The following is a 22,818-nucleotide window of genomic DNA, read 5'->3' as shown; positions in this document are numbered from 1 at the left end:
ATATATGAGGAATTGCTCACTCAGTAGCTCACACTGGCCCAAAGGCAGAATTGGACTTGGATTCTCCAGTTCCAAATCCAGAACACCACACAAGACCCTCTGATTTATAGTCATGTGTTTACTAATACTTATCCCACCGCTGACTCCCCCACAAGACAGTGGACCCCTTGTCTCGTAGTCACCTGTATACCCAAACCCTCAGTTCTAGCCTCACACAGAGATACCTGACCACAGAATTCTTGACAAGCTACAATACTCACCTGCACATCCACATGAAGCCATCCTGAGAACCTCAGCAAGACAGCCCTTCTCCTCCAACTTGGCTGCTCTCAAAGGTGAACCCAGCTATGTTATGGCCTTATAGGTAATTACCACACATGTAGTTTGGCCCAGGCTGGGCAGGTGTTCTCTCTGCAAACTGTAAGGCCCTTTGGGTCTTGCAAATGTGTTCTTCCAAGTGTACACTCTGACTGATGGGGTTTCTCCCAGCTTTCTTTCCAGAGTAGGTAGAAGGGAGGTGGGTATTCAGAAGTGATCGTTTGGGCTGGGGTTCTAGGACCTAGAATGTAAGGAACAGTTAGGCAGACCCAGGAGAGGAGGAGCATGAGGAAGGGAGGGAGAAGACTCTTGGATCTGGGGTTGGGGAAGTGGGGTATAAGACAGACAGGGGCTGCAGAGTGGATTGACCACACCCCAAGGAGGCAGATGACCAAGGGCCTATACCCTAGGCCCTTTCTCCTGTGGAAGGAAGGTGCTGCTCACTCACCAAACCCATGAATGCACACAGTCCCCTGGCCTCCTGGTGGTGTCTGCAGAGCCTGGAAGCAGGTGAGAGGGGACTGAGAAGTGTTGGCCAAGGGTTCTCTCAGACCTTACCCCCAAGAGTCTGGGGCTGCCTTTTCTCAGAGGGCAGGAGGGGCCTTGTTTGATTGGAGCCCTGCATGGCCATACAATCTGCTGTTTCACGATTGTTCTTTCAATGCATGCTGGGTGGGTACATATATGTTGTGTGTTTGTGCATGTGATGTGTGCAATGGTAGCTTTGTTGTGTTTCTGTATTCTGGGTCTGTGTGCAGTTAGTGGTGCATTTTCCTTCTTTCTTTTCTTTCCTTTTTTCCCCCTTCCCCCCCCCCCCCCCCCCCCCCCCCCCGTCCCGTGCATGAGCACTGTTTCTTAGTTTTGTTTTTGTTTTTTCCATTCAAGTGGAGCCATACTATCACTTCTGGCTTTTGGGTGGTTAACTGGAGATTAGAGTCTCACAGACTTTCCTGCCCTGGGCTAGCTTCTAATTGCGGTCCTCAGATCTCAGCCTCTGGAGTAGTGGCTCAGGCGTGAGCCACCGGCGGCAGCCACGGGCTTCCGGGGTGTACTTCGTTGGAAGCGTAACTTTATTGCAGCCCTCTACCTACCTATGCGGAGGGCACCCCTGTCTCCTGGTGTGCCTCCGTGTCTCCCTCCGTGTGGCTAGCGATGGTTCAGGGACCCAGAATGTAAGAGAGACCAGGCAGAAGGGCGTGCAAAACCAGGAGAGGAAGAGCCATGCAGGAGGGAGAAGACTTGGATCTGGGGTTAAGAGGGGACTCCACTCCGCCGTGTCGCGCGCACGGCGCGGTGCGCGGGGACTCGTGGAGTCCGGCTGTTTTTCTCGCGCACGATCGAAGCTGTGCGGTCCGGGCGCTGGCCGTGCGGTTCGGTTTCTCGGTGCCTAGGCTGCGGGGGTGGCGCCCGGGCGTGCAGCCGCGAGCCCGCGCCGGGCGCACAGGCGATGTTTCCGCGTGTGCCCGGCGGGGTGTGCCCGGAGCGTGTGTCCGTGCTCGCCCGCGGCGAGCGGGGGAGGGGGGAACCCCGGGCGCACGGGGAGGGGGGCCCCCAGGGCTGGCGCGCGGGAGGCGCCGCGGGCCTCCCCTCCCCTCCCCACCGCGGTCGCCGCCGCCGGCTCCAAGGCTGAGGCCGGCGCGGCCCCTGTTAATTACATAAGCGGGGACGTCAATAATTCGCGGGAAAACGCGAAAAAGATGGCGCCCCGCGCCCGGGGGGCCCCTGCTTGAGCGCCCCGGCCCCTCCCTCCCCACGCCTCTCCTCCTCCTCCTCTTCCCGGTGGCGCCCCCCGCCCCGCCCCGCCCCCGCCGAGACCCCGACCCCGGCCCCACGGGCGGACACTCGGACGGGCTGCAGCCGCGCGCGCGCGCGGGCCGAGCGCACCGCCTCCGCCTCCGATGCGCTCGGTGGCCAGACTCCAAGGGGGACCGGCGGACACGCAGCCTCGCGGTAAGCCCCGCGCGGTGTGGCCAGGGTGCTCCCCGCCACGCGCGTTGCTCTCCCCGGCACACATCCAACTCTCTTCTTTTTTCCAACCCTCTCTGAACTTTAGCGGGTCGAACGCCTCTCCCCCCGCCCCCCCGCGCCTCCACCCGGGGCGGGGGAGGGGTGCGGGCCGTGCACTTGGAAATGAGGACGGGAGGGCGCGGGGTACCTGCAAGACACCCCAAGCAGGGCCCCAGGTCTTGAGGCGGGACGCGATCGACAGGTCGCTGTACCTGTCCCCCAAATCTTTCCCTTTCCTGCAGAGGGGATGGAGCCGGGGGCATTGGAGATTTTGTTCACGTCCGAAGTCAGGCTGCGGCGGGGTGGGGTGGGGGAGAGTTGGGGCGTCAGGGGTGACTGGAGAGGAGCCCCTAAGGGGGCACTGCTGCAAGCTTCTCTCCTCCTGAACAACCTGAATGGGGGTGCGGGGGGAGCCAACGGCCGCCCCGGGAGGGCCGGCGGCGCATGAATCACCCGCGCTTCCTGCCCCCGCCCGGCCCCGCGCGCCGCGCCGGGGGCCGCGGATTTGAACTGGACGCGGACGGGAACCCGCAAACAGTCCTGTCGGTGCGGATGGGTTTGAATCAGCCAATCACAGCCCTCCACCACCACCACCCCCGTTCTGGCAGGATGGGGGCGGGGTGGGTGGGGGCCCGCCGGGCCAGGGGGGCGCGGCGCGGCGGGGCTGGAGGTGTCAGCTTGTGAACCTGCCACGGCCAGCCGGGCGGGGTCCTCACCGCGCCCACGGAGCCAGGTGGCAGGAAGAGGGCAGGGGCTCCAGACTGCACCCCTGCCCAGTGCCTGGGCCTCTGCCCTGGAGAAAGCGAATTAGCCGGGGGTGGGGGGCGGGCAGAGCTCTGCCCACTCACTATCAGGGAAGCCAAGACCCTGTCAGTTCCATGCGCCCCGTGCCCACAGCGTGTCGCGCACGCGCACAGGCACACGCTTGGAATCTTAGGTTCCCTACTCAGTGCTGGGTAGACATGAGGATGTTACGGGGGCTACACCCACACGGAAACACAGCATTCTCCCTGATGATGCCAGGTGCCCAGGGCCATGGCAGAGGGAGAGGACCAGAGGAGGAGGCGCAGGGAACAGAGCAAGGCACTGTTTGGCCACAGTGGAGAGTGTATGGAAAGACACGGTGCCAGAGGAGCCCAGAGAGGGGGAGAGCGGGCGGGGAGCGCCAATAAAGGTTTGGGGGAGCCACAAGGTTTCTGAAAGAGTCCGGTGGACATTCAGGAAAGCAGGAGTGTGGCCCTGAATCCGGGGGGGGGGGGGGAGGCCTTCCTCACCTCAGGTGCCTAGTAGAGCTGAGCACCCGTTTCAGGATACAAGTATTGAAGTTGTGAATGAATGGATGGATGAATGAAATGGCACAAGCAAAAGATGAGGCCTGACCCTGGTCCAGGACAGGATGTTTTAAAAGAGGGCAGGGATGCTAGAAGTCAGTGTTTGAAGAGGCCGGCTCACTATTGGAGCAGTCTGAGATGTCGGGTGTTCTGGGGACCATGGTAGTGCCATTAGCAAGGAAAGAGAAGGTAAGTGGGGATCAGCACTGTCCATTAGGATGGGGAGAGGAGGCATGGAGAGACTGGCATGGGTCTAACTGCTCAGAGCAAAAGTGCCTCTGGTCAAAGCTTAAGCAGGTATAAATGTCCCAGGGTTGAGTTCCATTAAATCATCCCATAATTGAGAACAAGAAAGAGGATTGCAAAAGACACAACTGAGTACCAACTCATGAAGCCACCCTGGAGCTTTCGTTCCTAGGTGAGTTTTCTCTGGATGGGTGTCAGCACCGGATGAGAGAGAGAAAAATTGTCCATGTGCCCTGTTGGAGAAGACCTCTGCTCCACCTGAGAACATGGATACACAGGATAAAAACTCAGCCTGCTGAGGCAAGGAATGGGATTTAGCCCCCTCCTCCACCACCCTCCTGGGCAGAGCCTTAGCTCTGCATTGGTTGGGATTGCTACTCTTCGAAACACCTTGACGTGGTTGGGTGGGTAGAGTCAGAGTAAAATTAGAATCAAAGCTCTGCCTCTGGCCCATCAGCCACATCTCAGTTTCCCTATCCTCCCTTAGGGTCACTGTGAAGACTCAGCCAGATAATGAACTTGTCTGTCACACATATTGCTGGCGTCAGAAATGGCAGTTTTCTTCCTTCCCTTGATGGACTTTCAGAAATGGGGAAGCTGGAAGTAAAAATGATTTTCTTTCTCTCCCAGTGTCAGCAGAAGCGGATGGAGACTCGAGCTCTTGATTCAGGGACTCGGGATTCCTATGGTGTCACCAGCCACCTGCCCAACAATGGAGCCCTGGCCAAGCACAAGAACAACTTCAAAGACCTGATGTCCAAGCTGACAGAGGGCCAGTATGTGCTGTGCCGGTGGACAGATGGGCTGTATTACCTCGGGAAGATCAAGAGGGTAAAAGTCTCTCCACTCTGGTCCCCAGTCCTCAGTTCAGCCATCTCTGTGTGCATCCTCTGGCCTGGCATTCAGACCAGTGATGGGGAAGGAAGCTGAAATTATCTAAGGAGATGACAAATTAGGGTCATTCTTGCTGTCATTCTCCCTTCCGTGCCCATGATGGGTGTCAGTAATCTGTCACAATACCCATAAGGAGTTCCCTTCTTGTCATGAATCATGCCCAGAAGCTAGAAGTAGAAGCAGACACCATTCCTAAGACATACTCTAACCAGTTCTTTAGAAAAGTGCTCTGAGAGCCTTCTAGAGCAAAGAGACCCAGGCTGGAGAAGGGAACAGGTGACCATCTGGCTTCAATATTTCCGGCAAGCGACCCAAGCTCCAGGGCAAGTGAGGAGCTCAGTGCCTCCCTCCTCATCTAGCCTGACTGCTCTCTATAGCTTCCCCCGCCCCTGCCCCCCCCCCCCCAGCTGAAGACCCAACTCAGGGCTTTGCACTTGCCAGACAGGTGCTCTTCTGCTGAGCTAAATCCCCAGCCCCTTAACTTTGCTCTCTAAAGCACAAAACAACAACATGAGGAAGACCAGGGTCCAATTTGGCTCTTTTTTTCTCAGTCACTTTCTCATGTTGCTTCTCTGTGCCCCAGGTCAGCAGTTCTAAGCAAAGCTGCCTTGTGACTTTTGAAGACAACTCCAAATACTGGGTTCTCTGGAAGGACATACAGCATGGTGAGTGATCCTAACATTTCAGGGACCCTCTCCGCTCCCCTTTTCAGTCTCCTCTCTGCCTTCAGTTTTTCCTTCTCTCTGTCCATCTCTTATTCCTGGCACGTGCCCTGGTTTGCCAATCCTAAACCCACCAGGGATTCTCAGATGTCCAGTTGTGTGACATCTGTCCCCCTCCTCTCCTTGGGAACTCATACCTCAGGAGGGAGGCAGGAAAGGTAGGAGTGTCACATAGGCAAGTGCTGGGAGTTAGGGGTCTGGGTTTCAGGCCAGTGTTGGTCTTCTTGCTGTACTTCTACTGAAAAGGAGGCCTGGCAATCAGAATTGTCACCTATAGATTTGAACCATGTCCCCTGTTGGTATGGGGAAGTAGTTCTATTCCTGGGAGATAAGGAGGTGGGAATTAGAGAAAGACCATGAAAGCTGAGAGGGACCAGCCAAGCAGTGTGATAGGTCTGAATGGAGCTGGATCAGCTGTTAGGACAGAAAGGAAGCTGGGCCCAATACCATCCCTGTCCTCAGATAGCTAAAATTATCTAAGGAGATGACAAATTAGGGACATTCCTGCTGTCATTCTCCCTTCCCTGCCCATGATGGGTGTCTGTAGTCTGTCACAACACCCATAGATTTTTTTCTTCTTTTTTTTTTTTTTTTTTTGCTGGTCTTGGAATTTGAACTCAGAGCCTAGGCATTGTCCCTGAGCTTTTTTGCTTCAGGTTTGTGCTCTACCATTTGAACCACAGCTTCACTTGTGGCTTTTTGGTGGTTAATTGGAATTAAGAGGCACATGGACTTTCCTGCACGGCCTGGCTTTGAACCACAATCCTCAGATCTCAGCCTTCTGAGTTAGGTAGGATTAAAGGTGCAAGCCACCAATGCTTAACTAACACCCATATATTTTTGACATAGAGCCTTAAATAGCCCCTATCAGTCAGAGAGCTGGCATAAGAGAAGCAACCTCTTTGCCATTTATAAACAAGAAAAGATGTGGCCCTGTGGAGTGGGGCACGAGGCAAGTTCTAGGGTCAGATAGACCTTGGACCTAGCTCTGCCGGTTACTAGCTGCATAGTCTTTTGTAAGTAACATCCAATCTTTGAGTCTGTTTCTTCATCTGAAAGATGGAAATATTGAAAGTCTTGGCTCTGTAGGATGGCAGAGAGAAAATCCATGCAAAATGCTTAAACTAGTGCTGCAGTTAAAGGGAAGTAGTGTCTTCTTTTTTTTTTAAAAAGGATATTAGTGGTACAAGGGGACATTTCATTTCTACATGCAGTGTACCTAGATCAAACTCATTCTCCCTCCGTCTCTCGCCCTCATCCTCCCAACCTCCTTCTTAAAAGAATTCCAGTAAGTTGTATTGTTCTGGTTTTGTGCATGCATATGAAGTACTTCAACCGTATTCAGCTTTATTCACTGTCTTTGTTCACCCTCCCACTGGCACGTGCTCACCAATATAGCCTGTTTTACTTTTAAGGAAGCAGCTTCTAAATAACATGTTACCATAAAAAAAATAATTCCAAGAAGTCATGAGGCTGCAGAACCAAGCCAGTTTCTAGATCTTTCAAACAGCCCCTTTCTTCAAGAAGCTGTGTTGACAGAAACTAGTTCCTTCTCCAAGACCCTTTTACCCTAAATATACTATGTAAGGCTCCAAAGCCATGAACATGGCCTCTTCTGGTTACCCCTTCACTAAAAGGAGTCAGCTGGAGATAAAAGACAGTTCACTTTTGCAAGGCTTGTATAGAAGGCCCAGCTTGACCCGGTAGCAGGCTGCTTCTTCCTGGCAGAATGGAGGCCCTCTGACACTTCCTAACATGAAAACACAAGACTGGGCATGCTGTAGTTATGACCATCACTTAATTAAGCCATGAAGACGTACTGAAATCCACTGTGGACACTACCTTCCTGGGGTCTATTCAGGAATAAAAGGCAAGGTCCCTGCCTGGGCTCTGAACACCTGTTACCGGCCATATTCCATGAGAGGTCCTGGTGATGGAGAGATGAATGCCATTTGATGTATCCATATGAACAACATATTAAGTCCACATAAAATTCCATTTAAATACATATAAAAACATTTATTCTTCCACAAAAAATGCAAAATGAAAAGAAAGAAGAGGGAACCAGCAGATGAAAAGCAACTCTAAAAGTCCATCAGTTGGGCACTGTGTGGGGATTTTTTTGAATCTTCTTTCGGAAAAATAAATTTAAAATCATGATGATATTTCTATTTGAGAGACAGTTGGAATTGTGGACTAAATGTGTTCATATTAATAAAAGTCGGTTTTAGGTTAAATAAAATGCGTGGTGATGTTTTCTAAAAAGAAAATTTTAACTTTTCCAGAGATATAATGGATATAGTTATGGGGAAAATGATTGGGTATTTGGAACTTGATTCAAAATAATTCCAGGAGGGTGAAGTGGGTGAGAATATAATCAAAACATGATTGGCTCTGCATTCACAATCATTGACTAAATAATGGAGTTTTATTATAACAGACTATCATAATATCCCATTAGTGTTATTTAACAACAAAAAAAAAGGGAGAGGGAACATCGAACAAAGGTCTTGATGTCTATCAGCTATGAGCTTGAATCTACCTCTCCTGTTTTCTAGCTCAGCAAGTAATTTAGCCTCTGGCCTCAATTTCCTCATCTTTAGAATGTGTATGATGATTAGGTTGGGATAGAAGGGAGAGGAGGAAGTATGATTGTAGGGATGACACTGATCAAGATGCATTGTACACATATATTGACATGTTGGATTGAAACATCTTTGTACGTCTATTTTAAAATACTTTGTTTAAAAGGAATAACAATAAGAGGTACTTCAGAAGGGTTTGGGGGCAGATTCAGCCTGGTGCTAGGCCCGTTGCACAGTCAAGGCTCAGCTCCTGGACAGTGATTTTCTTAACTCTTCCTGTGAGCAGGATGTGACCTGAGAAGACCCTCTTTTTCAGCTGGTGTCCCAGGGGAGGAGCCCAAATGCAATATCTGCCTGGGGAAGACATCAGGGCCGCTAAATGAGATCCTCATCTGTGGGAAGTGTGGCCTAGGTGAGTGGGACAAGCAGGACACTGAGAAGGTCTGGATCTGTGCATCTCCCCTCTACCCTGGTCACTGCTCCTCACTGCTGGGCTTTCCTGTTTGTCTTTATGTTTCTGTGGTCAAGGGTCCAGGGAGATGACCTTGAGGAAACCTGAGGAAGTACAGTGGAACATGCAGCTTGGGGCTCTTACACAAAGAGGATGGGTGGGTCAGAATGGGGTCAGGTGCTGAAGGTATTCCTAGGTACCTCTTACACTAGTCAATGCCACCTTTTGGTCCCCAGCCTGGATACCAATTTGGTATCCTGCCTGGGTGGGCATCAGCAGCCAGTGCCCTGGCAGCTAGCAGGCAGAACTATCCTCACTGAAGCCCTCCCAGCCTTGCCATCTTTGGGCCCACTGGCCCTGAGCCACTGGCATTCACTACCCTCTCCTCTGCCATAGGTTACCACCAGCAGTGCCACATCCCCATAGCAGGTAGTACGGATGGGCCCCGGCTCACTCCTTGGTTCTGTCGACGCTGCATCTTCGCATTGGCTGTGCGGGTGAGCACTCTGACCTTCCTAGCTCCTGCCTTCTCACCTGGCACCACTTGGGCTGTGGGACTACCCCCCTCTCCCATCATAGATCTTGAGCTCCAAAGCAGAATGGGCCTTGGACTTTAGAGAGAGGTTCTACTTGCCAGCTATTTGACCATTGGCCAGATTCCTCAGTATCTGAGCTTCAGTTTCCTCAGCTGTAAAATGGAGTCAAGTTTGGTGTCAGGAGCAGAAAGGGTGCTTCACTATTAAAAGAGAAGATCCATGTAAATACCCACATCAGTACATATGGGGACTTGTTACCTGGATCATACTAGTTGAGTACCACAATAATTGGAGATCCTGGTTGGATAGAGTGGATGTTTTCGTAATTGGTGAGGTTACATGAATTATCTGTGGGTCTCCTCTAAGCCCCAACTAGCATTCCCACCTTGATAGCTCTCTGCAAGTGTGGCTGATTCTGAGCCCTCCTCTCCTCCCTAGAAAGGCGGGGCGCTGAAGAAGGGCGCCATCGCCAGGACGCTGCAGGCCGTGAAGATGGTGCTGTCCTACCAGCCCGAAGAGCTCGAGTGGGACTCGCCCCACCGCACCAACCAGCAGCAATGCTACTGCTACTGCGGAGGCCCGGGAGAGTAAGGCCGCGGGGGCGGGGCTCCGGGAGCTTCCGGATGCAGGGCTGGGCGGGACAGGCGGCCACCCTTGGAGTGACAGCCCCGGGGGCGGGACCTGGGGATGGGGGAGCGGGAACGCGCTCGGAATGACAACCGAGTTGGCAATGCCAAGCAGGGGCGGGTCTGGAGTGACAGCCTCGGGGGCGGGGCCAGGCGTAGGCGGGGCCCGGTAGGTCTGGAGTGACAGTTCTGGGGCGGGGCCTGACAGAGTGACAGCCTCAAGGGGCCAGGCGCAGGCGGGACCTGATTAGAGCGAGACCGCTCTAGAGGGGCAGGCCCAGAATGACAGCCTGGGGAGGGGGCGGGGCGGGACCCAGGGGAGGCCTCGCTCCGAACGGCAGCCTCAGTGGCAGTGACAGCTTTGGGGACAGGGCAGGCGCAGGAGGGGCGGGGTGACAATCGCGGGCCCGACCAGGGGGGAATGGAGTGACAGCCAAGGGGGCGTGGCCTGGAGGGGCGGGCCAGTGGGCCCGTAGGCTGGATCGCTAGTGTAGGACTCCCAGGGAGGCAGGACAGGTTGGGACACATCCGGCGAGCCGGGACGCCATGGACCCTCAAGGAGCCAGGCCCTGAAGGCAAGGCTTCAGGGAACGGCCCGTGGGGCAGGACCTGAAGATTGAGAACCTGAAGATTAAGGACCTGGGCTCCAGCCAACATCCAGGTGGCACTGGGAGTAGAGACAGATATTTTCTTGGATCCTCTGGAAAAAGAGGAAGTATTGAAGCATAGCTAAGTGTCTAGGCCTGTACTAGGCCACATCCTTGTAAGGATGCCCAGGTCCTCTCCTAGTTCTGGCTTTTGCTAGATGTACGACCCCTGAGTCTCGGTTTTAGTTCCCCTTGTGTGGTGGCTGTGCACAGAACTTACATTTGATGAGTCAAAGATTCACACAATGCTGGATCTTGGTAAACACCTTAAAAATGTGAGTTGCTGCTTGGGAGTGTGGGGGTGTTTATGGTTCTCCTTTCATTGTCAGTGCCAATGAAACAGATGGAATATGAAGATCCTAAGCCCAGAGAGGTACAACAGGGTTGAGGCTCTCTGCTGGACATGTTGTAGAAGGCATTCTTGCCCTGCTGTGGGACCAGACTCTGATTCTTCCTTGCTGGCCTGGGCCTTCCTGTAGCCAGGAGCAATCCAGTCTGTACCCTAGGGCTGATTGCACCAGGCATTCTGAGAGGACCCTGAAGGTAGACATAAGCAGGTAGTGTCTCTGATCTCAGCAGACTGGCTTCAGGACCCACTGGCTTACAGGCCACCTGGGTAACTCAGGCAAACAACTTGAACAACTTGATCCCTCAAATGGGCTTATTTACCTTCATTACCCATGAACTTCCCCAGAGGTTGGGAGTCTTAATGGGCAACAAATTGAGAAATGCTTACAGAAATGTTTACAGCATTGATAAGACAGTGCTTCTCAATGCTTAATGAGTGATTGTTATGAATGAGCCTTCCAAAGTCCTCACCAAAGATTAGCCAAGTCTGAAGTGGACCAAGGAATCTGCATATTAACCTGGACCACATCTCCGTTAACTGTTAAGGAAGTACCTTTGTGTTACTTTCATGGTCAAGGACTAGTTGTTGGAATGGCTGTGCTAGGATAGATACAGTCCTAAATGAAAAAAGCAGATGTAGGCCTATCCCCACGTAGCTTACAGGAGACCTTATTCTTCCATGAGATTTCTCAGGCAAACCATCCTTGCCATTGATGTTTGGGAGACAAAGGAGGAGGCTTCAATGTGGCATGGTAGGAAGAACATGGGCTTTGAAGTTGGGGTGATGGGGATCAGAATCATCCTCCTCCACCTGCTTTCTGATCTTGAGCAAGCCAAAAGTCCTCTGACTCATCTGTACTTTGGAGTTGGCGGTGCACCGTACATTAGATGGTAAGACCCATTGAGTTGGCATATGCTAACCCTCGAGGCCTTTCCCTTGTACAGCCCAGGCACTTGGTGACTGGGAGTCCTCTTTCCTTTCTTCCAATGGAGAGGAAGTCTGTGTTTGGAAAGGTTGTTGCGCCTCCTGCCTGTGATGTAGCTGACCTGGTTTCCCTGTCTCTCCAGATGGTACCTGCGGATGTTACAATGCTACCGGTGCAGACAGTGGTTCCATGAGGCCTGCACACAGTGCCTCAGTGAGCCCATGGTGTTTGGAGATCGGTAGGTGTGATTTGGTCTAGCTAGACCTTGAGGTGGGGGTAAAAGGATGAGGAGATGGCGTATAACGTAAGGAGTCTGTGATAGTCTAAACCTGTCTGCGAGAGGCAGCTGTAAGGAAAGAGGACCCCAACTGTAATTGGCCAGGAGGCAATAAAGGGTCATGCTGGGCTTCATCCCTATTTACCACTAATTCTGAGGGTACTGTAGGCAAATTCTTCTCTAACCCCCTCCCCCATTTCTTCAAGTGTCTTGGGAAGGAGAGATGGTATATCCCCTGTCCCAGTTTGGCTGCCTGGAGTTGTCCTAGGAGCCACTAGGGAATGGATACTTCTGACCAATGAGGTAAAGCTCAGGGAAGGCACTTTATTTGTCCATTATGTGGTTTGGTTTTGTTTTTTGGTGCATGTCTCAATCATTTGTGATTGTGTGCATGTCTCAGAAGGGATGAGGGTGACACTATAGGCCATCTTGGTTCAGCTCATCTCTATGAACTCAGCTGCTCTTTTTAGGGCTATGATATTTGAGGACAGGCTAGAGGTAGGGTTTATTCTTTGATCCCCAGCTGGCAGCCTAGGAGTGAATACTGACTATGAGAAGACAGCCGTCTTGTGGGAGTTATCAGAGCCCATCTCAGCACAAGCCCCCTCTCCGCTCATCCTCAGGTTCTACCTATTCCTCTGCTCCGTGTGTAACCAAGGCCCAGAGTACATCGAGAGGCTGCCCTTGCGATGGTGAGAGTGGAGGGTGGCTGACTTCAACTCATTCCTACCCATCCCTGCTCCTCCTCTTTCTCCTCTCTTGTGGTCACCCTACCCCTCACCTGGCCCTTGCCCTCTTGCCCAGGGTGGACGTGGTTCACCTGGCTCTCTACAACCTGGGGGTGCAGAGCAAGAAGAAGTACTTTGACTTTGAGGAGATTCTGGCCTTTGTCAACCACCACTGGGAGCTCCTGCAGCTTGGCAAGGTATGAAGAGCTGGGGTACCCGAGGGACAATAGTCAGATGTCTACATGGTTGCTAGGTGTCTGAGCTGTTATCCTTGGACTGTAACACCCTGACTCCAGACCTCCAAGCCGGTGCCCTGGAAGGGGTTTTAAGATCTCACATTTTGGCTGGTGGAGGAAGAGGCTCACTAACTCAGCACTAGGCAAGCTGGGGCTAGGGAAAGCTCTCTGCTAAGGCGTTTGGCCTATCCAAGATCTTGGGTAGGGTGGAGAGTGGAGGAGAACTCACCCCTGTGGATCCCATACCAGGTAGGAGGTAACAACAGGGACTTTGTGAGGATGTCAGAGGTGAAGAGCCAAAACTGAGCTAGAATAGGGCCTTTCCAAATACTCACACAGTGGATATGTGCCTAGGCCCCCAATGGCACCCTCAGAATTCTACAACATGCAGAGGGAGGCATCCTCCCTACTGACTGCCTCAAACCCTTGATTTAAAACAAAAACAAAAGGTAGCTCATATGCTTGCAAAAGTTGTTTTGTTTTGTTTATTTTTGTTGGTCATGGGCTTGAACTCTGGGCCTGGCTCTGTCCCTGATCTCTGTCACTTGAGCCACAGCACCACTTCCAGCTTTCTGGTGGTTAACTGGAGATAAGAGACTCATGTACTTTCCTACCCAGGCTAGCTTTGAACAGTGATCCTCAGATCTCAGCCTCCTGAGTAGCTAGGATTACAGTCGTGAACCACTGGCGCCCGGCCGGCAAAAGCTTTATATAACATCTTATTTACAGTGTTTGGTCATTTAAACATTTATAAAACATGTTTTATAGAGATATATTTGATACATATTTTATCAAATATACATTTACAAAATACATGTTTATACATTTATAAACACTATGTCTTATATATCTACATATGTATATATGCATACATATTTACCCACACACATGCATACATGTATACCATGGACAGTTGAGGCTTTGGTTTGATTTGATTTTTTTGTTGTTTTGTTTTGTTTTGGGTTCTAGAGATAAAACCTAGTGACTTAGATGTGCTAGGCAAGTGCTTTTATCACTGAGTTCAGCCCCAGCCATTGATATCTTTAAAATAACTTCTTTTTCCTGGTTTATAATGAAAGCATACGTGGTCCTTTTGGACAATTTTTTAATTGCTAAAAAGTATGCTTGCAAAAATCCATATTCCCACATCGTGCTACCCAGATTAACAAGAAATAATGCATAGATAAGTACATTTCCTTCTGATCTTGCTTCTGTGCAGCCTTTTCTGTTTACATAGTTTAGATGACAAAGTATATAAAATTTTAAATCATCTTTTTTAGGTTACATTATGTTGTAAATACTTTTCCATATTATTAGTGTTTTTTTTCCATAAACATCTTATTGTTTTGAGACAGACAAGATCTGCTGTGTTTCCCAGGCTGGGCCTCAAACTCATGGTCTCCTGCCTTAGGTCTCAAGGGCTAGACTTACAGGCATATGCTAACACACCCAGATTCCTAAACAGGAAATGGTTGTATTGATTTCTGCCATAGTTTGCTAGTGTCCTTCCTGTTTCTTTCCTATTTGTCCACCATTAGAAACAAAGTCACAGTGCACATTTTGTAAGTAAAGTTATATATATGTATATATGTATATATACAAAATGGCATATATTATATGATATATATGTATTATGTCCCTATCATTAAGCCTATTACTGAACCAAGGGTGTCGACATTTTTTTTGGAAGTGTTGGAGATTAAACCCAGGGCTTTGGACTTGCCAAGCAAGTTCTACCACTGAGCTACATCCCTGGTCCTATAGAGCTCTTGATATATTTAGGGCAGGAGTCTTCCTCACCCTTTGCAGAGGGAGAATGAACTCAGAGGTGAAAGACTTGTCTGAGACGATGATGTAATTCAGTGGTCATCACGTGGAGGATAAGGAGCATCAGGAGATGGAGGGGGAGGGGCGAGAAGGGGCCTTTGCAGACACTACTTGTGCCTAGGTCTGACTGTCCTGCTGGCCTGCTCCCTTAGCTCACCAGCACCCCTGTGACAGACCGAGGACCACATCTCCTCAACGCTCTGAACAGTTACAAAAGCCGGTGCGTACAGGGAGGGTGGTAGTGCTGTGAGATTTCAGCTTCTGCCTGCTTCATAGCCCTTGCTCAAGCTGTGCTCCCCACCTGGTCCTCCTCCCCCTCTCTTTCGCTGGGGAAATCCTTCCCATTCTTGGTAATCCAAAGCCAAAGGGATCCAGGGTCTGCTGCAAAGCCTCCCCAGGCCCCAGCAGCCTGACTTACTTGGATGCTGGGCCCAGTTCCATGGGCCAACACCCCTGCTCATTGGCCTTCTATTCCAGCCTGCTACGGGTCTTAGGGCTCTCAGTCGGGCCATAGTCTCACAACCCATGCCCTAGCGAGTGTCTTTCCATTTTGAGCTCTTAGCACACATAGCTGGTACATCCCTCATGACCATGGAAGAGAATGTCCAGACTCCCATGTCTATTACCCAAGGCTTTTATTTGTTATTGTTGTTGTTGTTGGTAGTGGGGCTTGAACTCTGGGCCTGAGTGCTGTCCCTCAGCTCTTCAGCTCAAGGCTAGCTCTCTGCCACTTGAGCCACAGTGCCACTTCCAGTTTTCTGAGTGGTTTATTGGAGATAAGAGTCTCATGGACTTTCCTGCCCAGACTGGCTTTGAGCCACTATCCTCAGATCTCAGCCCCCTGAGTAGCTAGGATGACAGGTCTGAGCCACTGGCTCCCCGCTGAATCCAGCTCTTGAGTCCAGATTCTCCCACTTGACCTTCCCCAGTGCTGGGATACAGGTTCAGTTCACCCAGTTCTTGCTCGTGTTTATCCCTTTACCCAGGATGCTCTTCCATCACTTGTGTTCATTTGTTCTATCAGCAAGTATTTTTTGAGTGCATCTGTATGCCAGGTACTGAGGCCACAGAGGCCCCTGCTCTATTAGAGTTTCTAGGCCCCTCTGTCAGAGTGACTTGCTTCTACTTCCTCATAGTTTATGGCCCAGATCTGTCCTATTGTTCAGTATGAGACTTCTTGCCTCTTGGTGGTCATGGCACTCCGTAAGCACTCTGTAGCCTTGGGGTCATTCCTGTAGGATAGTGGCTGGTTGAAGCCAGGAAGAAAGCAAGAACCACACACATGCCAGAGCGGGGAGGAGGGAACTGTCTGAGAGACCCCAGAGGTCACTGACGGAGCTCTGGGTGAAAGGAGGCACTTGCCAGTACTCCCACGACCGACTGACCAACTTTTCTGTCTACCCAGGTTCCTCTGCGGCAAGGAGATCAAGAAGAAGAAGTGCATCTTCCGCCTGCGTATCCGCGTCCCACCCAACCCTCCTGGGAAGCTGCTGCCTGAAAAGGGGCTGGTGCCAAGTGAGAGCGGCACCTCCCTGGAGCTGCTGCGTAAGAGAGGAAGGAGCAAGGCCAGGTCAGTGCTGGGCATCTGGGGATGGGGCTGCAGCAGCTCAGGCTCTTGCCTGGAGCTCCTAAGCCCAGCACATAGCAGACTATGCAGTAGAACCAGGCAGTGTGGGGCATCCCTGTAAGTCAAGAGTCCCTACACCAACCGGGCTTACTGTAGGCATCCCCAAGAGGGCTAGGGAGTAGCACCCAGATCCTGGGACCCAGCCCTGCTGCATTAGGACTGGGAAAAGGGCACCCTCCTAGCAGGGCCAGGCCCCCATTTCTGGGGCTTAGGGGCAGGGTGTCTGGACATACAAGTGGCCCCTTTGGTTTTCTCCCTCTATAGCCCCCCCATACCACTGCTCCAGAGGAAGGGCCTGCTCCCCAGGATCCCTCTCCCTTGGCCAAGCCAATCTAGCCCCCTTATTGGCCCCAGTGCTCCCAAGGCTCCTTTGTTTGGCCCATTCTCTGGCCCTCAGCCTCTGACTGGGCCACCCTCTCCCTTTTCTGTCTCCACAGTTTGTCGCCTCACGAATTCCAGCAGCAGAAAAGGCGAGTTTATAGAAGAAAAAGATCAAAGTTTTTGCTGGAAGATGCTATTCCCAGTGTTAGTTCCTGATTTTCTTATTCTCCAGTTTCACGCACAGGGCCAACACCTCTTAGGGGTTTCTGTGCAGAAAACCGTGTCCCCTCAGGCCTAGGGGACTCTCCCCATGTCCCATTTCTTCTTACAGGAAAGCATGGAAAAGCCAGGCACCTCAAAACCATTCCTTATCTCCTCAAATTCTTCTGAGAACCTAGAGCCAGGGATAAGCAGTATCCTTGCCTCTACTGTTGAAGTGGAGAAACTGAGGCAGTGACTTTTACTGGGACCACACACATCAATGCAGCAGCAGTTTGCAGTCTAGAGCAGCACTGAAGAGCGCCTTTCCCTCTATGTGCCCCTGGAACTGAATCCTTCCCTGGGAGGCAGTAATATTAGCCAAGCCTCGTCTCCCCAAAACTTTTAGTGTTCAAGGTCCATGGACAACTATTATCGAATCTTCTTGTGCTTCCTGACATCTCTTAAGAGTGAAGCCAGGCAAGGGTTATTGACCCTCCCCCCCATTGTTCCACTGAGATAGCTCAGGCCCAAAGAGGTGAAGGTGATGTCCCTCTCTGCCCAAAAGAGGAATGCAGAGGAAGTGACAGGTGTTTCCCTGGGGAGGGCCCAGCCCTCAGCAGCTGAGGCTGGACAGCAGGAAGTCTGTGTAGCCTCCATGGGAGAGAGAAGTGCATGGGAAGGTAAATGTGATGTTTGCTGACTGACATGTACGGTCTCTGTCCACAGAGTGACTTTACCTCAGCCTGGAGCACCAACCACCACCTGGCCAGCATATTTGACTTCACGCTGGATGAAATGCAGAGTTTGAAAAGGTATTTAGTAAGGGACCCAGCAGAGAGAGGTCAGGTTGGGATGGAAGCCAAGTGTCCATTAGCCACCAGTGCAGGAAAGGGGCTAGACAAGGAAGCGCCAAGACAGTGGTACTATCTCATGTCCTACGTGCTTGTGACAACGTTTCATGAGCCACAAGATCTCTGTACATCAGAGCTTTCAGCACAGTATCCTTCACTCTGCAGGAGCCCAGGATGCTTTGCTTAAGAAAGACCCCTTCTTTCCAGCCCTTCCCCCTGCCTCTTCTTACCTCATCATAGCTGCCATGGACCAAAGCCCCAGTGGTTACCCCACCCTTTTACAGTTTAATGCCGCCTCATCTGTGCTCAGTTGCTCCCTTCTGCCCAGACTGCCCTTTGTCCTTCCCTCACGTCCAAAAACCCGGATGCTACTTCCTCCAGGAAGCCCTCACTGACCTGTCCTAGGCTGTGTCAGACAGAAGCCTTCCTGTATCTGCCTGGGGGGCATCCTGTGCTTGAGGTTACTGAAGATCATTCAGTGCCTCCTGGAGTCATTGAGGAAGAGGTAGAGGATTTAGAGTTTAACAAATCTGAGCTCCAGACCTACCTTCCCATTCTGGCTGTGTAGCTTTAGCTAAATTCCCTAATCTCTCTGAACCTCTTTCATGTCTATAATAGAAATAATAGAAACACTTCGGATCTGGGAGGTGTGGTGTGGCTTGTAAAACACCAGCCCCAGCACATCACCACCACCAGCGGAGTGATGAGGGAAGGCTTTGATTCCCAGACTTTGAAGGTTGGATGTATAGAAAACAGACAGGCGGACGTGGGGGTAATGGGAAGATGGGCCTCCACTGGGCTAAAGGATGGATCCTTTATCCCAGAGAGGGAGGAAGGGAAGGAGAAAGGCTGCAGAAGGTCCCAAGGGACCCCTAGGGTGACAGGACCTGACCAGTCCACACTCACCTGCTCCCTGTCTCAGTGCCAGCTCAGGCCAGACCTTCTTCTCTGATTTGGACTCCACCGATGCTGCCAGCACCTCAGGCTCTGCCTCCACCAGCCTCTCCTATAACTCCAGGTGAGCTGCCTGGAGTCCAAGCTTGCCCTCAAGCTTGGCCAGGTCATCAGTTCCTCAGCTCCTCTGCCTGCCCTGTGTGCAGGCTCATTCTGTGCATTTGAATCTTAGGCTTGGAACCTTGTGCAATTGAGTCTGTCTGGCTCTGGTCCAGGCTCCTGACTGTCCAAGCCAGATCTATCTCCCAGGGTCCCTAAGGGAAAGAACCAAGAGCAAGCAGGGGGCATATGGCATCTTAAAGAGTACATGGCCTGGGAGAGGAACAGAAATCCCTGGAGGCCTGGCTGGGGGTACAGTCTGTCAAAAGTGGGATGGGGTCAATAGCACAGGGGTAAGGGTGCTGTAGGGCACAGAATTTCTTCTGCATTTCAGTTCCTCTAACTATAGTTTAAGGTATGTATGACCCCTGTAGAAGTAGAAGTGTAAAGCTGGGCACCAGTGGCTCACACCTTAATCCTAGCTACTCAGGAACCTGAGATCTGAGGATCATGATTTGAACCCTGCCCAGGCAGAAAAGTCAGTGAGATTATCTCCAATTAACCACCAAAAAGTCAGAAATAGAGCTGTGACTGAAGTGATAGAACACTAGCCTTGAGTAAAAAAGGTCAGGGACAGTGGCCAAGCTCTGAATTCAAGCCTAGGATACACGCAAAAAAGTGTAATGCCCATAAAAGGGTCTTGAAACCTTTCCATCTCCATCTTTGTCTAGGTGTCTTTCTCTGCAGTTGCCTCTATTGTTGTTGTTGTTATTACTATTGTGCTGTGGTGCTGAGATTGAACAGAACCTCACCCATGCTAAGCAAGTGCTCCACTGCTGAGCCATGCCCCCTAGCTCTGTATTTTTTTATTTTGGGGGGAGGGTGGTCTGGTCGTGGGGCCTGAATTCTGGGCCTGAGCGCTGTCCCTCAGCTCTTCAACTCAAGGTTAGCACTCTACCACTTGAGCCACAGCGCCACTTCCGGCTTTTTTCTTTTTGCTTATGTGGTGCTGAGGAATCGAACCCCATGCCTCATGCATGCAAGGCAAGCGCTCTACCACTGAGCCAACTTCCTAGCCCTAGCTCTGTATTTTAATGTACTTCTTCCTATCTCGTTGTTCTCACCAGTATTTTGGGTCCTGGCTTCTGTTTCTACGCATCTGTGAATATGCATCTTGTCCTGTGTGTCCATTTTGCTAATACCTCTACCTGTGTGGAACAAGTTTTGTTGTTGTTTTTTTAGTCCTTATCCATGGAGGGTTCATCTAGCTCCAAGGCAACCTAAGCTGAGCACTGCACAACTGCAAGAGGTGCAGACAATGTCACCTCCCACTGTGCCATCCTAGGTCCCAGACACAAAGCATCAACTTCAGAGTTGGTGACTATTGGCCTTTCCTCTCCACAGGTGTTTCTTTCTCTAGATCCTCAGCTTTCCTCCTCACAGGGTTACTGTGGGGCTCTGCTAAAATAGCCCACTCTCAAGGTCTGGCACAGTGCCTGACCCCCAGGAGACTGCTCAGGGTGAGCAGTCTGTTTCCATTGTTCCATCTCATTCCTCACATCTCCCTCTTCCCCTCCTGATGCAGGCGGACAGTGGGCAGCCGCAAGAGGAAGCTGGCAGCCAAAGCGTACTTGCCCCTGCGGGCAAAGCGACGAGCAACAGAGCTGGGTGGGCGCTGCCCCTCTGACAGCAGTGCCGAAGGCGCTTCGGGCCCTGAGCGACCAGACGAAGCTATCGACAGCCATACATTTGAGAGCATCAGTGAAGATGACTCCTCCCTGTCCCACCTCAAGTCATCTATCACCAACTACTTTGGTGCAGCTGGGCGGTTGGCCTGTGGGGAGAAGTACCAGGTGTTGGCTCGGAGGGTCACGCCAGACGGCAAGGTTCAGTACCTGGTGGAATGGGAAGGGACTACCCCTTACTGACCACTCCTCGGGGGCCACCCAGAGCCCTGAAAACCCAAAGGAGTTACAGCAGAAGCCATATGCTCCCCTACTTTCTTCGGGCTTGGGCAGGGGAGGCAACCTGGACAGAGCTGCAGAAGGCCCTGCCTTGTGTGCCCACCAGGCCAAAGGCAAGGCCTGTGTTGCCTTGACTGTGCCAGTGCTCTTATGGAGCCTCCTTGGGCCTGTCTCCCTTGCTGTATCTCTGAGACCAGATCGGCTCTTTTTCAGTGTCTGCACACTCACACCCCTCCAGCTGTTTATTGGTTCCTCCAAATCTGTGTTCCCCTGGCTCGTGACCCTTTCAGGGTGTGTTTGTGTGTTTACACATTCTCCATGTGCACATCTGTTCCTCCACTGGGTAACCTTCATGTCTGGCCATGGGCGCTGTCCTCCTTGGGACTACATTATGAGGATAGGAGAAGAGGGGACTGAAGGACCTCTCTGCCCCTTCCTGCCATTCCCCTTGCCTCTGGAAATGCCCCTGTGGCAGAGATCGGGGAGCCAGAGCCTGAGGAGTGAAGAGCCAGGTTTCTGCCCAGAGAGCAGTGGGGCCCCTTAGTAAGGCTGGGAGGGAGGCCTGCTGGCTTCAGTTCTATAAGCTCCAGAAATTTGCCTGTCACCAGACCACAGCTCTTTGTAGACCACAGCCATGGAGCTGGGCCTGGTCTGGCTGGAATGGAGGAGTCCTCAGTCATCTAGGGGACTGGGAATCTCTGGGGGACCTGCTAAATCCAAGACCTACTACACACTGCCACACCATGCATGCCACATGTATACACACAGCCACACAAGACTTCATGCCACCATGCACATAGACACACATCACACACAATACACATGCCCTGGTGCCACCATGTACACAGACACTGCCACATAACACATGCCCTCATGCCACACGAATACACACACACCATGCATGCACAGCCACAATAACACACATGTCCTCATGGCACCATGTGTACACACAGCCACAACACAATGCCCTCATGCTACCACATGCACCCACCTACACTGCCACACATTCCCTCTGGGGCAGCCTGGCTCTTGCTCTTGGCTGTCCTTTGGCCTCCTGTAAGGCCATGTGCTTTAACTGAATGTGAAAGTCCTGTCTCCCTTCCTTTGGCCTTGAGCCAGCTTGGTTCCCCCACAGGGAAGTGTGGGGCCTCACTCTCCTATCCCTTCCCTGCCTGAAACTGACAGTCACTTTGGGGGTTTTTCAAGGGTCCAAGCCTGTTACTGGAGGTATAAATAGAATTCCTAGAACAGACATTCATTCAGCTCCGTTGGGAGGGAAAACAAAATTGGGAGGGAGTGAACACCCCTCTTTTTTTTTTTTGCTGCTTCCAGATACATTAGAAACTGACTCACTTGGTGGGAAAATGGAAAGAAGTGCCTTGACTAGAGAACAGGGGGGCAGGAGTACCAGACTGGGACCAGCCTTGCCAACCGCTACTGTGGTCTCTGGCTTGGCCGGGTTGTACAGGCTGCCAGCTGGTGGGCAGAGGTGGAGGAAACAGAACAGCATTCCTGAGGAGCAAGGTCTCCTGCCACTAGGCCTGGCCCCTCCCCCCCCTCACAAACACTCCCGATGACCCACGGATAGGCTAGATGGCCTTGCCTTAAACCTCAGCTACTACAGTGCCTTTCAAGGGAACATCACCTCCTCCCCTGCACACAGCCCGCCCACTTCCCTCTGCTTCCCATTTAGCCCAGATGGACACTGGGCCTAGTTCTCAGCCCCACAGCTGCTGCCACTGAGGCCCTCCTGACGGCCCAAGTGGAAGGGGAGCTGAGATGCCAGCTCCCAGCCAGCAAGGAGGTGGGACCAGGGATCCAATCTGTGGCTTCCTACTGATTTCAGCTAGCACAGCCATCTCCCAGTGCTTTCCAGGCTTCTGAGAAGCTGGCTAATCAAGGCCTGTAACAGTACATCTGTACCTTCCCCACTGGGCTCCACGGAAGCTCTAGGTCTGCAGAGGGAAGGGCAGGGGGTGCCTTGCCTTCTTGGGAAGACAGTAGGGGCCTAACTCTTACTCCAGCATTTCATTCTGACGGGGTAACAGCTGCATTACTGCCAACTGAACTTATAACCCTGTGCACCTTCTAAAAGATACGTTGTTTTGAATTGCTGCTTTTTAATAACGTTTGTTATATTAAAGTTATAATTAATG

General features: G+C 51.8%; 1 protein-coding gene and 1 long non-coding RNA gene across 6 annotated transcripts in view; one reads left to right on the top strand and one right to left on the bottom strand.

Annotated features, from left to right (window-relative positions):
- LOC122107121 overlaps positions 1-1,682 on the bottom strand; it is a 12,497-nt gene extending 10,815 nt beyond the window's left edge. Inside the window, exons 1-3 of the long non-coding RNA XR_006147291.1 lie at positions 1,410-1,682; positions 767-818; positions 261-559 (exon numbers count right to left, since the gene is read on the bottom strand). This is a non-coding gene — a long non-coding RNA (uncharacterized LOC122107121). The remainder of the gene's footprint in view (positions 1-260; positions 560-766; positions 819-1,409) is intronic.
- Positions 554-22,818, top strand: Phf19 (PHD finger protein 19). 5 transcript variants are annotated; one of them, XM_042678725.1, is made up of 15 exons: positions 554-828; positions 4,533-4,733; positions 5,380-5,461; positions 8,420-8,515; positions 8,951-9,051; positions 9,529-9,677; positions 11,780-11,875; positions 12,538-12,606; positions 12,719-12,839; positions 14,858-14,925; positions 16,111-16,275; positions 16,770-16,857; positions 17,581-17,666; positions 18,628-18,723; positions 20,284-22,818. In XM_042678725.1, the coding sequence occupies exons 1-15, from the start codon at positions 778-780 to the stop codon at positions 20,624-20,626; spliced, it is 1,812 nt and encodes a 603-aa protein (XP_042534659.1). In that variant the 5' UTR covers positions 554-777; the 3' UTR covers positions 20,627-22,818. The 5 variants fall into 5 exon arrangements, with proteins under 5 accessions (XP_042534659.1, XP_042534661.1, XP_042534660.1 ...); XM_042678727.1 differs by lacking the exon at positions 554-828 and adding an exon at positions 2,133-2,268; XM_042678726.1 differs by lacking the exon at positions 554-828 and adding an exon at positions 2,210-2,268 and having other exon boundaries at positions 4,542-4,733.

Source organism: Dipodomys spectabilis, unplaced genomic scaffold (assembly GCF_019054845.1).
Source record: "Dipodomys spectabilis isolate Male_0828 unplaced genomic scaffold, ASM1905484v1 ptg000046l, whole genome shotgun sequence".
NCBI classification, from domain to species: Eukaryota; Metazoa; Chordata; class Mammalia; order Rodentia; family Heteromyidae; genus Dipodomys; species Dipodomys spectabilis.
This window is presented reverse-complemented; position numbering and strand designations above follow the sequence as displayed.

Coding starts and splice junctions, on each gene's coding strand:
- Phf19 (XM_042678725.1), top strand. CDS start 778: ATGCACACAGTCCCCTGGCCTCCTGGTGGTGTCTGCAGAGCCTGGAAG. Junction 11,876..12,537: donor CCCATGGTGTTTGGAGATCG/GTAGGTGTGATT, acceptor GCTCATCCTCAG/GTTCTACCTATTCCTCTGCT. Junction 18,724..20,283: donor AGCCTCTCCTATAACTCCAG/GTGAGCTGCCTG, acceptor CTCCTGATGCAG/GCGGACAGTGGGCAGCCGCA.